Consider the following 13495-nt stretch of genomic DNA (forward strand, 5'->3'; position numbering starts at 1 on the left):
TGTTAAAAGCATGTAAAACTGTGGCAGGAGAGCAAATTTGTCAGAGGTCACCATCGATCAAACACCTTTAAAACTAAGATTTTATGACAGCTATCATATACGGAAGTTCACAAAATGTAACCTGTGAATTTAACCATTATTAATAGGGTGCTATTCTGCAGTGTTTCACTCAAGTATATTAAAGCATGCAAACTTGAACCAGCAACCTTGTGGTCATAAGACAACCCTCTACCTACTGACTACTATGACTTTCTGTTTGTGTAAACAGACTGCATCCTCTATCATGCTTTCACCCAAACCCCTTTACATTGAGCCTTCTATTCACCAACGCACAGACAGTTACAAGTGTGTGTGTGTGTGCTTGGCTGCATGCATGTGCAAGAGTCTACATTAGGAAGATAATTCCAACTTAAAGGGATATTTGATCCAACTAGTATGTAACCTCCAAGTTGTGGGGGGGGGGGGGGGGGGGCTCAAGGTCTGAAAACACTGGATCCTATAGTTCCCATGATGCCTTGTTCCTGTGTGTTATGGAGATTTTAACATTTAAATTACACAGAAATAACAGGGTTATCTTTCAGATTTAGAAGATATAATGTTCTCAAAGGCTGAATAGGAGTACTGACAAGTAAAGAGACTGTCATATGTGAAATTGGACTTCCCCTTTAATGGACAACCCCGTCTGTCTCCTAAAGCCACAGCGATCCTGAAGTGTGAAGATAGCAAGTTGTGAACATGAACTACACAATTACTGTGACATCTACAGTATCCATGACAACTCGGTTACTATCTAAGCCTCTGTGGCAACAAGTGTTGCTTAATCTGGAGCTGCCCTTTAGGGACTGAGGTTTACTGAGAGGTAAAGTCCTGTCCTTTTCTGGTGCACCACCATGGGGAAAAATATGTATATCCCATTTGAATTGTGCCGTCATTTCCCAATGTTTTTAGATTTGAAATATTATTGTGCACGTCATGTAAGTTGTATGTAGTTGTAAAACTAGTAAAGTGTAGGACTTTTTGATGTGTAGGGCGTTAAAAAGCCAGTGATGTAGCTCAGTGCAAACATGGATGGCTTTAAAAATGAACCAGCAAAATAAAAAATTAACCAGTGCAACCAGTTTAAAATTGGGAGGATATTAGCTTTACATTTGGCACCAGATAGGAGGCCTGATATAGCCTCCATGGTCAGCTATAAAGCAGTTCTGAGTGATGTAGGATGGAATAAAAAGGATGTTATTGGTATGACTAAGTAGGTATTACATGGTACATGGTATGGTATTATTCAAAGAGATTAAAAAGAGCAACCCTTGGTTTTTAGCTGCAAATTCAGCTCATTTTATTGTTGAAGTTTCCAAGGGTCACAGCGACAAAAACGCAACAAAACTTAAAATACTAAATTATAATTTAAATTGGGTTTTGAGGGGCCTTTACTTACCCTTTGCTTATCTTCACAGCTACTCGTGACGAGTCCCTTTGTGTGATCGCCAATCCGGCCTTCGTGGTATACTCTTCCATAGTGTCCTTCTATGTTCCCTTCATCATCACTCTGCTTGTTTATGTGCAAATTTATGTGGTACTGAGGAAGCGCAGGAAACGCGTCAACACCAAACCGAAGCAGCGCGTCTGTCAGGCTGTCCAGCCTGATGCGGCCACTTCGCTGAAGGTAAGCTTTCTGGATAGCTGATTTTCATCACACTTCTATTGATATCACAATGTCGAAATGAAACTGTAATTAATTTATACCTTTATTATTTAAGAGGTCTTCCATTTTCTATACTCTCTTAGCATTTCAGAGAGATTTATTTTACAACCTGTGTGGAAAAGAACAGTGTTCTGTTTGTAGTTTCGTGAAAAAACAAATGATGTCAATCAATAATCTTCTCAACCTAAAGATATTTGATGGTTTCATGGATATCATTGTATTACATAACACCATACCTTTTCTTTGGAAAAACAGTGGACAACATTCAAGGCAAAAGATTAAAAAGGCAATGCTCAGTTCTATTTTGCACCGGCTGAGCCTTCCATGGACTCTATGGGTAATGCCGTAATCCAATTTTGCAGCCAAAACGCTGAACTCCAAGCGTTATAACAGCAATCCACAAACCAACTAGTGACATCACAAAGACTGTCCACTTCTTATATGCAGTCTCATACATGGGTGGGTGGGTAAACGTATGCTCATGATTGTAGGAGATACATAGCCATCTTGGCTTTTGGCAACCAGTGAAGGGAAGTGATCATATTTGGACTGGTAGTTGTGACGTAGAGCAGTGGTCCCCAACCATCGGGTCGCGGATGGCACTGGTTCGTAGGCCCGTTTGTACCGGGCCACACAGAAAAACAAAAAAGCACAAAAAAGGTTGGCTGACGTAGAGACCTCGTATAGAGCTCTCGTAGCAGTAGCGACCTGTCAATCACAAGGCAACCCCTCCTAAAGCCTGTCCTAAAGCAATTGAGACCAGAAACTCATGTGTACCATGTTTACTGAGGTAATAAAATGAGATGTGGGGTCATTTTCTCAAAGACTAGCCAGTAGAGACAATGCAAGTTTAAGACTTACGCATTGGCTTCACTTATCAGAACCGAAGGTTGCTGCCTGATTTGCACACTGACTGCTTACTTCCATAGATGGAGTTGCTGCTATGAGGATATTGTCAGTGCTCGTCTTCACAACTCCTGCTTGAAAACCCTTTAAATACTGAGCCGGAGGCGGCGCCAGAAAGTAACACGGAAACTGGAAGCAAAACTAATTTTACCGTAACTTCGCTAATATTTCAATCGCAATTGCAATTAACGTAATTCCAATGGATTCTGAAAGCTAAGAAGTGTAGCTTTTCAATGCCGTGTAGCAATTTGCGGTGCATTAAGGTAAAGGTAAAAAATAAACGGCGCTCAGTTTGTCTGCGGGGGAGGGGTGAAAGAAAATAGAGGAGAGCATAGCAGGAGCTGCAGCGAGCAGGAGAGAGACTTCACTGGCTTTTCACTGCCTTTCAGTGGTGTTTTGAGCAGTGTTTTCTTTTTAAAAAATGATGTGTTGGGGTTGTAAATAATAGTATTACTTTAGTTTCTGAGAGTTCAATTTCCTGTCCCCACAAACATGAAGAAGGACAGTGGGAAAAGAACAGATAGGCGGCCATTCGGAGGAGGAAAGAGTGCAGTAGCTTCATGTAAAAAGCCTTTCGGCATGTCTGAGTACTGCAATAATGTGTTCTGCCTTCAGCTGGACAGTAACTGGTTCAGAGAGATAAACAAATCTCTAAAACGCCTGGTCATGGACACATATAAAAACCTATAACATTGACACTGAATGCTCTATGCAAACAATACTGTTTGAGAAGATGTAAAACAGTTTAAATTTAATTTCTGTAATCTCAAAAGCTTTGCTCAGGTTCATTTTCAATTGTTTAGAAGATAAATATTATGAAAATTCAAATACGTTTGTTTACTTTTTAGTTTTTACACACTGTTTCAAGCCTTTCTAACATATAATAATGACATATACTTGCCAGATTTTGAAAGTTAAATTTGTCCTGAAAAAAGAGCAAAATAATTTTGCGAAAAGGACTTTTTTTGACATATGTATTAATGAATAAATACGATTTAAAAAGTACCAGGTGGACTGTTATCATTACAGTACTAAAAGGCTGACGTGTCTCGGCATGGATTATGCAAAGAGTCACTAGCCTTTCCAGGACTACCCAGGATATGACACCAGTAGCTGTGTGTTTTCTCTACACGTTCCCCCTCTGTTCATCAGCATCAAGGAGGTGAATTTATGATCTCAGAAGGAGATAGATTAACTCTCAGCAGAGATCTAAGACCTGTTACAGAAACAGGTAGTGTCCGTCGTCTTCATTCACGACAGGTTTACTCAGCGTACTTCCTGGTTCCCAAAGAGACAGGACATTTCAGGCCTGAGTTTGATCTTCGCAACCTAAATCTAATCTCTTGATCTTCTGCGGAGGTGATTTGCCAGCCTTCGTTTGGATGCAAGGAAGCACCAGCGAGGTTGGTTGGTTGGTTGGCTACCATTCCACTCTCCCTAACGGGTTGGGGAGGGTCATTCTGGTTGCTCCAAGTTGCTGAATGGTACACAGAAGTGACTGCAATGATGGCTGCCCAGTCCTGGATCATCCCCCAGTTCTGAGGGGATCAGAAGGCAGGGGCAATAGGTACGCTGCCCACTCTGTGCTATCCTCTCCAGACTTGGCTCTTGAGAAGAACAGGCTGAAGAGGACTGATCTGTCTGCTCATGTGTTGCACACTATCCAGGTTGTTAGATGAACTATTGCCTGTTACAAGGCAAAGTGATCAGCACTAAATAGACTAAAGGAGGCTACATCCTCTGTTCTGTGTAGTAAGGTCTATTCTCTCTGTTTCACACTGTGTGCTGGAAAGAGTGTTTTCTCATGCCACTGTAAAAGTGTATGCAATGTAAACCCTCAAGGCTTTGGCCACCCTCGCGTCAAATGATTCTTGCAGGGGATTAGGAGGCAACAGCAGGGGGTTTGCCTTCTCCACACAGTGGAAACTGCTATTGCTGCTTGAGGCCTTGGTGAATGGTCCCTTTGAAACTCGTAAATGCTCCTTTCTGCAAGTGTCATTTAATGCAGGCATGAAAACAGGTCAGGGGTGAAAAAGGTGAGAAGGTATTATTACCCACGGGTAGGAGAAGAGGGGGTAGGGGGGGTACAAAACATTTAACAACAAACATTTGATGCATTACATTACATGTCACTTAGCTGACGCTTTTATCTAAAGCGACTTACAGAAGACGCTCCAACTGACTCCTGCTCAGCCGAAAGTATAACTGAAAGCTCTCGTCATGCAGACACAACTCGCTGATAGGTAGTCGCCGTACTCTCTTTAAAAAAAATTTTTTTAAAACGCCCGGTGAGTTTTCGGGAAAAACGCCTGGTTTTTGTCAAGCAGTTTTTTAAGCGGCTGCGCTTTAAAAAGTCTCGTCCTGTGTGATCGGCCCCTCAGTCCCCTCACCTCAGAATCTAGCTCCTCATTAACGGAAGCGTTAGCTAATAACTTTCCACCGGAGCGTTAGCTAGCTGGCTAACAGAGCATTCTCTTCTGCTGTGTTCAATGACTCAAATCATCAAGCTGTAGCTAACGTTAGCTAAGTCTATGTCAACAGAGCTCCTGGGTAACTTAACTTAGATATACCATCAAATATTATATTTTATTACCATGCACTCGCGCTCCCTTCTGGCTCATGCATCTGTTTGCAGTTCACTGAATATAAACACCCCCCTCCCTCAAAAAAAACTTCATCAAATCTACACGATTGACGCAGGTCACCTATTTTGGTTTTAAAACAGAGAATTTCGCCGAAAGGTGAGGGATTTTCATGTCTGTTAATGACCTATCCAAGAAATGTCTGGTGGAGACTTAAACTGTGGTCAAAAAGTTCCGAAATGATCTCCTAATGTTTATCCGAACCACTTTCTGTTGACCGCTATGGAAAATGTCGCGGAATCAAGGACAGACGTAGAGGAGAATTTATGAGGAGTTAGGAAAAGAAAACCGCATCACCACAACGAAGGACTACAAAAAGCACCACTAAAACCTGACCCCAGGAAATATATTATTCTTATGCATGCCCGTTATATTAAAAACTTATTTTATGTGAGGCTGTTTCGTTCGTCGTGTGTGAAGGAGAGAAATTGGAGTTCCTTCCTTCCGAACAATCAAGTTCAACAATGCTTCAGTCGAAACTGAAAATTAGCTCATGTACAAGTTCAATGAAACTGTTCAATACCAATATTTCCCTTGTGAATGATTTGGTTATGTTTGGCTTTTTAATAGTATAATAATTATTGGCTTGTTTATTTTTTGATTGAGCTTCTTGTTATTAAGAAGATCATTTGTTCATTGACAGTTTTACTGTTTATTTTATTTTGTACATATATATATATATATATATATATATATATATATATATATATATATACATATATATGTATATACATATATATGTGTATATATATATACATATATATATATATATATATATATATATATATATATATATATATATATATATATATAATTAAATAAAAGCAATGTCACTGTCTATACATTTGTATCAAAGTGAATCCCATTAGTTTATGACCGTATGCAAATAATTGTTAAACTTGTGCAAGATAAGCATATTGTTAATTTTCATGGACAGCCAAATGGTGTGTCACTTTAAATGCCGCTGTCGCAAGGAATTCTGGGTGGGCATTATCTTCTTTCCTTTTTGATAAGGAAGGTCCAGTGTTTCCTTTGCAAAATTAACTAAGAAAGGAAGCATTGAAGCACCTTTCAAACAGCCCTTATCATGGTGGCCACTTGGATTTCCGGGTCATTTTACTCAGTTAGGAACCTTCCAAAGCAAAAAGCACTTTTTGACCGCACTCTTTGTGAGTTGGATCAAAGGTTACTATTACTAAAGGTTATTATTGTAACTTTATAAACACAGACAGAGCTGTATGTCAAGAGGCACTTGCAGTTTTTAAAGCCTTCGCTGAAGAGTGTCGGAAAGCTTAACAGAGGTTAGATACGTTGTAATGGACCAGCTACACTAGTGAGACCCATTGAGTCCAGTGGAGGGCTCTGCCTGTGCTGGGTCAGAACAGTGTAACCTACGTTACACCTCAGGCATTTTAAGTATTTTTCTTCCCTCCTGTATATAAAAGAGTACTCTGTAACTGGAGCCATCCAGGAGACGTAATGTAATCTCAATGGTACATTTACTGACAGGTTTCCAATGTTGAAAGCCGTCAAACAACTTGAATCATGATGGCCCGAAAATGACCTTTTGCATTTCTGATTATTGATTTTACTGACATAGTGCATCTCAATTTGCTCTGCACAGAGAGTCGAGTAATAAATTACATCCAGTGCACTGTACTACTCATGTCTGTGCAAGACTTCACTGTGTGTGTGTGTGTGTGTGTGTGTGTGTGCGCACGCGTGCGTGTGTGTGTGTGTGTGTGCGTGCGTGCGTGCGTGCGTTATAAAATGAGTTCAGGGATTGCATTTACAACAGAAATGGGAGTTTACAGGGAATATAGAATGCACATTATTATAAAAATGTAATCTCTGAAGGAGTTACATGGCTATTGACTGAGTATGTCCATAATCTTTATGGAGTAACAATTTAAATAAAGTTTCACTGTTGGATGAGTTTGCATCCTCTTGGTGAAACAACCTCCGCCAAATTCTTACATTATCACGTAAATGGATTTGAAGCTGCAGATCAGATTCTTGCTCAACCGGCTTTCTTCACAGAGCTCGATATAGCCTCACTTGACCAGTAGGCCGTGGGACCTGTGCTTCGACAGCCCTTTTATCAGTTGTGCTTTGACATTGCAACCTTTTCTTGCCTGACACAGCTGTTTTCTTTTCAGGATAAGTGCACTCATCCAGAGGATGTGAGGTTATGCACCATGATTGTTAAATCTAATGGGAATTGTCCTGTCAACAAGAAGAAAGTGGTGCGTGCTCTTTTTTGTCATTTTGTTTACTGCTTAAACAAGTTTAGTTGTGGAAAACATTGTTCTGACAGCAAACGATTTATCAAGGTGTTGCCTTAAAGTTTTCCTACTTTTCTCAAGAGAAAATATAGCTTGAAAAGTGTGTGTGGTAACAAAGCAGACCTAAGTTAAACACGAAAAAGGATGATCATTTGTTATATGTTCATTACCTGTTACCAGTTTAAATCCCACCCATTGCCTGAATAGAAAATGACCACTGAATCCTTGCTTATTTGCCCCTCTCGATGTTGCCTAGATATTCATTAAAGATATAGTTAATGAGGGAGAAGATCTGGAGCTGGATGAGCTGAACAACAGTGGAAGCAGCCAGAAGCAGAAACAGAAGCAGGAGGCACAATGTGCTCTTGGAGACACTCCGGCCACCAGCCACCAGCAACTGATGCCCAACAAGGCCAATGCTAGCCCCACCTCCACACCTCCCACACCCCCTGAGGAAGGCCAGAAAGCAGAAAAGAATGAAGATCCTACCAAGGAGGCCCTCGTGGACCCAGCACCTGTTGTTGCCAAAGCCTTCCAGACGCAGGCCTTACCTAATGGCAAGACTCAGACCTCTGTCAAAACCATGAGCAAGAGAAAGATCTCCCAGCAGAAGGAGAAGAAGGCCACTCAGATGCTAGCAATTGTCCTTGGTAAGTTGATGTACTTGTGACTGAATTTTGTATGCATTTCACCATTTATATTAAGAATTTACAATCAATGAGAATAAAGTTAAATGAAATGTGATTTATGTAAATATGCATATCTGACTGCATTTCCATAAGAAATCATTTATATGTTGTTTTGTTTTTATCTTTGCACTTCGCAAAACAACATGCAGTGATTACAACATCAAATGGGGGGACCCTATTCAAACTCGTCAAGTCTAAATATGTGTTTCTCTTCTAATTTATCACAAACTTATCCTGGAATGCACATTTGTTTATTTTGCACAAGCACCAAGCCCTCTTTAATTTAAGCTGCTTTTGTGTTTTTATTTCCGTTTCAATTTATTTTTTGGTGAAACAAAGCTTGAAAACAAGGGCAGTGATGCAACAAAAAGAAATTGTTCTTTTATTTGTATTTTAGAGTCAGACTACAATATTACCCACTACCACTACATATATTCGTGTCCAATATAAGAGCCTGCTTCTTCACTTTTCTAAGTCTCTCTTTCTAATATTCCCCTTTGTTCTTGTTTTTCCTCAGGAGTATTCATCATATGCTGGCTGCCATTTTTCATTACCCATATCTTGAACACTCACTGCACAACATGCAAGGTTCCCGCTGAGATGTATAATGCTTTCACTTGGCTGGGCTACGTGAATAGTGCCATAAATCCCATCATATACACCACCTTCAATGTTGAGTTCAGGAAGGCATTTATTAAGATCTTGCACTGCTAAACTGCAGCCTAACTTGTCAGATCAGACTGAGGGAAGAGCGTTAAATAAATGGATCTCTTCTGGCAAATACCTCATCCTGTTCAGGAAAACTCACCACAGGGGGAAACTGCGTTCTGCTTTTTAAAGTTATGGAGCTGAGTGACTGAAAAACTGACAGTGTCTTATTCAAAGGCATGTTGGCTCTATATGTGAATTGTTTGTGGAGTCCCATTCTCCAAATCACTGAATGTAAAACAAAAAATGTCTGTAACGATGATCTGTTTCATAGAGAAAATTAAAATATAAAATCATTGTATTTGTCACATAAGAAGCCATCTGTGTATACCACACATACAAGTCACAAACTGCTATTTATTATGTGTATGTACTTTACATTTTGATGATGGAAATGTTCTGCAAATCTTATAGATATCAAGTCAGTGTTCATTGCAGTGTTAAAACTGATTTGTGAGCTCTTAATCTTAAAACCACTGATTGGAATGTGTGTTAAAGACAAGAGACGATTTACTTTCTCTAATGTGGCTATACCAATATCCACATGTTTGCAGTTTTACTAATTTAAAAATTGCATTATTATTTGCTGTAAATATTTTTTATTAAAACTTAACTGGGATTTTATGCCTGCGATGGGAACGTGATGCATGCTACACTTCTCCTTTACTTGACTTCTCATGAAATGTATGTTTAACAAAAAGTTACAAAAGATGTCCAATAAATGAAGTTATGAGACACTGTAAAGTGCCACATGGATATCAGTGTTTCCTGTGTGTATACAAATACACCCTTAAATTACTTGACATGGGTCTGCAAACTCTTTCTTATTCCCAGGACTGTTGTGCAGTTTGAGTAATGGTGTTTACTCAAAGTAACTCTGAGTTGTTCCAAGCCAAACTAATGACCAGTATTGTATGTGGACTTTGCAGCTTCCAGATATAATCATGTGGATGTGTGCAACCCCTGAAGCAGCTCCCAGGGGCCTTTGCTGAGTAAGAATGAGGTGAACTTGGGCCAAAACTGAAGTAACAGATACAGCAACACATCTTTGTGTTGTTTTGGGTGACAAGTCCTGCATTCCATTTCAATTCAACAATGAAGACATTAGGCCTCATTCACCAAGACCTTCCTAAGTGTGTTCTTAAAATTTGGATACTTAGAAAAGTCCATGTTGGATTCAATATGTTTGTTAAACTGCAGAATTATTGTGAACTGTGTTCTTATAATGATGAATCCCATTGTCTTTGCTAAATGAATGCATGAGCCAGTTAATTATAATTAGCATCGGTACACATCCTGCCAATCATGGGACTGAAAGGCTGTACGCACACACAGAAATCTAAAAGATAATTATGTCGAGAATACCGAAGTGAAGGGTGGAGGTCTGGACCAAAGTTTATCATATTTGGTAATTGGAAAATCAGTAATTAAGTAAAAATGGTGTTGGAATAGAAAGTGAGAAAAAGTGTATCAAAATAAATTACTGTGTGATAACTGATGATACAAGAGTGATAAGAAATAATTGATATTTTACAAACCAACCAATGCAAGCAACCATTTTAACTTGCATGCTTAACTTTTTTTTATTTTAACCTAGTTTTAGAACTGCACAGATAATGTACAAAGGCCACAATGCTTTGTAAAATAATGCAAATATGTATTAGAAATGGTTTATGGTTCATTTTAAATTATATAATATTTGTGAGAATCAATGTGTAAAACATCTCTTCTATCAAAGTGCTGGGTCCAAAAAATGTAGTAATAATTTTTGCTTTCCAAAGACTCCATGCAGAACACTACTTTTCTGAAATAGAAAAAGTACAACATTTCAAGCCCAAATGGTTCAAGCAGGTTGAAGTGGATGTCTTGGAAGTTCCACCTTGAAAGCTAAGTCTTTATTGGTTAAATTGATCGTCTATGACTTTTTCTTGTAATTGTGCTTTTAGTTATTTTCTTTGTGATTCTGTAAATATTTTGTGATTATGTTACTTGATTTCTTGATAATGTTTGTATTGTTTCTTGTGTGATGAACCCCTTATGTAAAGTACCACTGGTCCTGAGCCTGTAGCCACATGGTAGACTGAGACTATTTCTTCAATGGCAAACACAAGTATTCAACAGATATTTGATAATATATGTGGATAAAGGGCAACGTAGTGGCTTTGAATTGCAGTAGTTTTCATCACTGATATGTATTCACTCACAACATTTGTCTTTAAGATGACCAAAGACAGTCTTACGTTGCATCATTTTCAGGAAAAATCTGTATTACAGCAGGGCAAGAGCAAGCAAAAACAACATAATATTGAAGTTCATGTAATGCTGTTCACAATCACTCTGTCCAACCCCAGTGACAAAAGTAATAGAATAAAATGTTCTCAGTTTTTAAGGCAATATATAACTTGTGAGTGCTGCTGCAGCAGAGAGGATACTCAGGAAAGGCAGACTTTTCCTTGTCTTGTTGTGGTGTTGTGTATGAATTGAGAGAAACTAAATGATATGTTAAATTATAGATGCTTGGTCTTTGGCATCAAATACTGACCTGCGCCATTATTAGTTTAGTGCAGCATTGTACAAAGAGAAAGATAGTCCACAATGGGGGAGGGGCTGAAGAGGGGGTGGGTCAAACCAACACAGGACATTTGTCCAGAAGACTGCTGTTCATGTCCTAAGAGAAACAAAAGTACAGTTAGTTTGGTACAACAGTGGAGCCTTGAAGAAACACAAACTCCTTAATCAGAATGCTCCATTTCAGAAAAATGTACACTGTTAGTAAAGGAGGAGCTCAGTTAACTATATTATGAACTTCATCTACTGAGGAGCTTGTGAATTTTACATTTTGTCTAATTCATCTCAATCTTCAATGCAACAAATGTTATCGAATAAATGTAGTGAAGTAAAAAAAAAGGAGAAGAAAGAACAAATCTGTGCAAAAACTAAAGTGTAAAAACAACACTGGGCGGTATACGAGCCCTCATGTGCCCTTGCAGGAAACTAGATATAGAATGACTAGTAATCTTTAGATGAAGTGGTAAACAGATAGTTGAGATAATCCTAAAGACTCATGAGCAGTTGTGTTTTCTTTACTTGTATACCATACTAGCCAGTATGTCAACTAAGCCAAAATCCTATCTCTTTTAGTTTCTCTACAGAATTGGAGGGGTGTTTTGTTAGTGACTCCGAGTCCCTCCAGGCCACTGCTGACTTGTGTATTTGGTGACACAGCTTAATGGACTTGCGCTATCTCTGAGGACATTTGGATTCTCTTTGCCTCCTGCAAACACTATCAGAGCAACATTGCTACAAAAGAGCCTGGACACAGATGTTTGAATGACAAAGAAAAACAAGTATTTTTATTGGCACAGCCAATCAAATGTGATGTGCCTTATATTTCACAATAGGTGCACACAATGGGACACCAGGAGGTTTAGCACTAACCTATCTAAAATATGTATGTGTAGAAAGCATGTCCTATTGTACTATTCAGTCAAAATCAATCTTATAGCATGGCTTATGTGTCTGCTTTCCTTATATCCATATATGATATGATATATGATATTCCCTATGCTTTATGGATCTCCCATAGCCCTGTGTGACACATGTACTGTATATGTAGGGTATTCCCACAATAAAATCCCAAGAGTTTATTTCCCACACCAATATGTTCGACCAGCACCAATCATGCCTGGCACATACTGTGTGTTGACATCGTTACCACCTTAATAATAGCTACTGAATCATTTTAATTAGCAACTGTACTGGTTAACAATTTGTACACCATCATTATTTAAGATTATCTTGGTGCATCAGTTAGGCAAAATCAATCATGCGTATCGAGCACTCAAATGGTCATTTTTTTATGCTTTAGGTTCTTGCAATGTACTATATCTTTGAGATTTTAATGTGTAGTGTCTTTCCTGGTTATATCAATTATTAATACATAACTGTCATTGATATCTAAATTTAGCATCAGTAAGAAATTCCCTTGAGATTTACAACAGAATTGCATTTGAATTCATAAATAGATTAGTATGAGTAAAATAAGTAAAATCACAGTAATTGCAAGAATCACACACAGTTATTTAAGCTGACAAACACCGGCAAGAAGACACATGGCCACACATATCACATGGTTGTTCCTCACAAAGAGCTTAAGTTTTAATGAATTCTTTTTGTACTCATTCTTCTTTTGACAATCTATAAACTGCTATGGGTTTGATTCCTCTTTTATCATTGTTGCTGCAGGGCAGCGCCACGTTTCTGATTATATTGCTGATTACATCAGGGGAATACTCTCGAATGCTGGCCAGCCTGCCCTCAGTGTCACTCCTTCGGCTTTACTCACGCTGTCAGTCTCCAGTCTTTTAATATCCCATCTGACATGGCACGCATTCTAGCACTGCTATTCCTCACTGATATATAATGTTACACATGATATCATTGATTCTGTTGTATGGAATATCAAAAGTGTCAATGATAAAAACTGTAACCTTGGCACTCATTATGCATAAAAGGAGAAGCTGCAGCAGAAAACACATGGTCTCTGAGGAGTAACTTTTTTAT

The 13495-nt window shown here is 38.8% G+C and overlaps 1 protein-coding gene across 1 annotated transcript in view; it reads left to right on the forward strand.

Moving 5' to 3' along the window:
• drd2a (dopamine receptor D2a) overlaps positions 1-11225 on the forward strand; it is a 45366-nt gene extending 34141 nt beyond the window's left edge. Inside the window, exons 5-8 of the mRNA XM_068585474.1 lie at positions 1455-1663; positions 7410-7496; positions 7792-8185; positions 8742-11225. Coding sequence (XP_068441575.1) covers positions 1455-1663; positions 7410-7496; positions 7792-8185; positions 8742-8938 — 887 coding nt within the window. The 3' untranslated portion in view covers positions 8939-11225. The remainder of the gene's footprint in view (positions 1-1454; positions 1664-7409; positions 7497-7791; positions 8186-8741) is intronic.
• Positions 11226-13495: the final 2270 nt, after the last annotated feature.

The sequence above is a fragment of the Clinocottus analis genome, unplaced genomic scaffold, assembly GCF_023055335.1.
Source record: "Clinocottus analis isolate CAN_PGR_092001 unplaced genomic scaffold, fCliAna1.0.p SCAF_2, whole genome shotgun sequence".
Taxonomy (NCBI): domain Eukaryota; kingdom Metazoa; phylum Chordata; class Actinopteri; order Perciformes; family Cottidae; genus Clinocottus; species Clinocottus analis.